This window comes from Vespa crabro, chromosome 21 (genome assembly GCF_910589235.1).
Source record: "Vespa crabro chromosome 21, iyVesCrab1.2, whole genome shotgun sequence".
NCBI lineage: Eukaryota > Metazoa > Arthropoda > Insecta > Hymenoptera > Vespidae > Vespa > Vespa crabro.
The window spans coordinates 1715001-1716351 of NC_060975.1; the positions used below are offsets into that span (position 1 = coordinate 1715001).

A 1351-nucleotide genomic window follows, 5' to 3' on the forward strand; every position below is an offset into this window, starting at 1 on the left:
CGTAAATTGATCGTAAAGCGATACCAAGCTAACGATCAATTTCGTATAAATCGTTCAATCGATTTGTCGATAACTCGATTTGTCTTCACGAAACTATAATCCGTATTCCGCTTCTCCATATATATATATATATATATATATATATATATATATATATATATATATATATATATATATATACGTATTATCGTAATATACAGGATGAGTTTGAAAATGTCCTTAAACGGGTCAAAAGTTTCAAGGTGATAATTAAAAATCAATTTGGACAATTTCGCGAGAATTGTTATTTAAATTATTTCGCGAAAAAAGAAAAAGAGAAAAAACGAACAAACAAACGTTCGTAGTACCTTTTACGTTTAATGATCTGAAAATACGACGCTTGAAAGTTTAAGCTTGAAGGAATAATTGATTTATATTTTTTTTTCTTTTTCTTTTTTTCTTTTTTTCTTTTTTCTTTTCAATCGTCTAAGAGATTTTGGCCCAGCTACGTTCTCGTTTGGTCGTTTAAAAAAAGAAAGAAAAAGAAAAAAGAAAAGGAAAAAGAAAATTATTTATACAAATAAAAAATCGTTTAAATCGAATTAGAAATCTTTTTCCTTTTTTCTGTTTTTTTTTTCTTTTTCCTTTTTTTTCTTTTTTTTTTTTTTTTTTTTTTTTTCCTTTACGGAGACTGTACATTGATTGCATATTAATTTGATGATTAATTGGATAAATAATTTAATTTGTATATTCACCAATACGTCCTGTAATAATTCATGCTCGTCGAGAAGGATCACTTTGCAATGGAGGAGCCGGGGCCTACGGCTTCCGGTGGGCCTTAGTCCAGGACACAACCACTCCACCACCATAGCGTCTATAGCTTTCTCACTATATTTCCCTAACAAATCCTTTCTCTTCTTCTTTTTCCTCTTCCTCCTCCACCTCCTCCACCTTCACCACCACCACAACCACCACCACCACCACCTCCTCCTCCTCCTCCTCCACCGCCTCCTCCTCCTCCTCCTCCTCCTCCTCCCAGTTTACTCCTTCATCCGCTTGCCGGCTTCACGCATCCTGAAAAAAAAAAAAAAAAATAATATTCATCGTCATTGAACTGTCCCGACGTATTTATCGTCATCGTAATAAAATAATATCAAGATTTCACAATTTTTTTTGTTTTTTTTTGTTTTTTTGTTAATTTACAATTTTTCATTCATCATCATATATACATATTTGAAATTATAAATAATATATTACTTTTCTAATATTATTCATACAAGAGGATGACGATGACGATGATGATGATGATGACGACAATGACGATGATGATTGTGAACGAACTTTTCTTTTCTTTCCTTTCTTTTTTTTTTTT

At 31.5% G+C, this 1351-nt stretch overlaps 1 protein-coding gene across 3 annotated transcripts in view; it reads right to left on the reverse strand.

Annotated features, from left to right (window-relative positions):
- The window catches only part of LOC124431397 (band 4.1-like protein 4), a 45115-nt gene extending 44163 nt beyond the window's left edge, over positions 1-952 (reverse strand). For 2 of the 3 annotated variants that reach the window (XM_046979266.1, XM_046979265.1), the window contains exon 1: positions 735-951. In XM_046979266.1, the coding sequence (XP_046835222.1) occupies positions 735-848 (114 nt within the window). In that variant the 5' untranslated portion in view covers positions 849-951. Of the gene's footprint in view, positions 1-734 lie in introns of all 3 variants that reach the window. The other variant, XM_046979268.1, reaches the window with a different exon arrangement.
- Positions 953-1351: the final 399 nt, after the last annotated feature.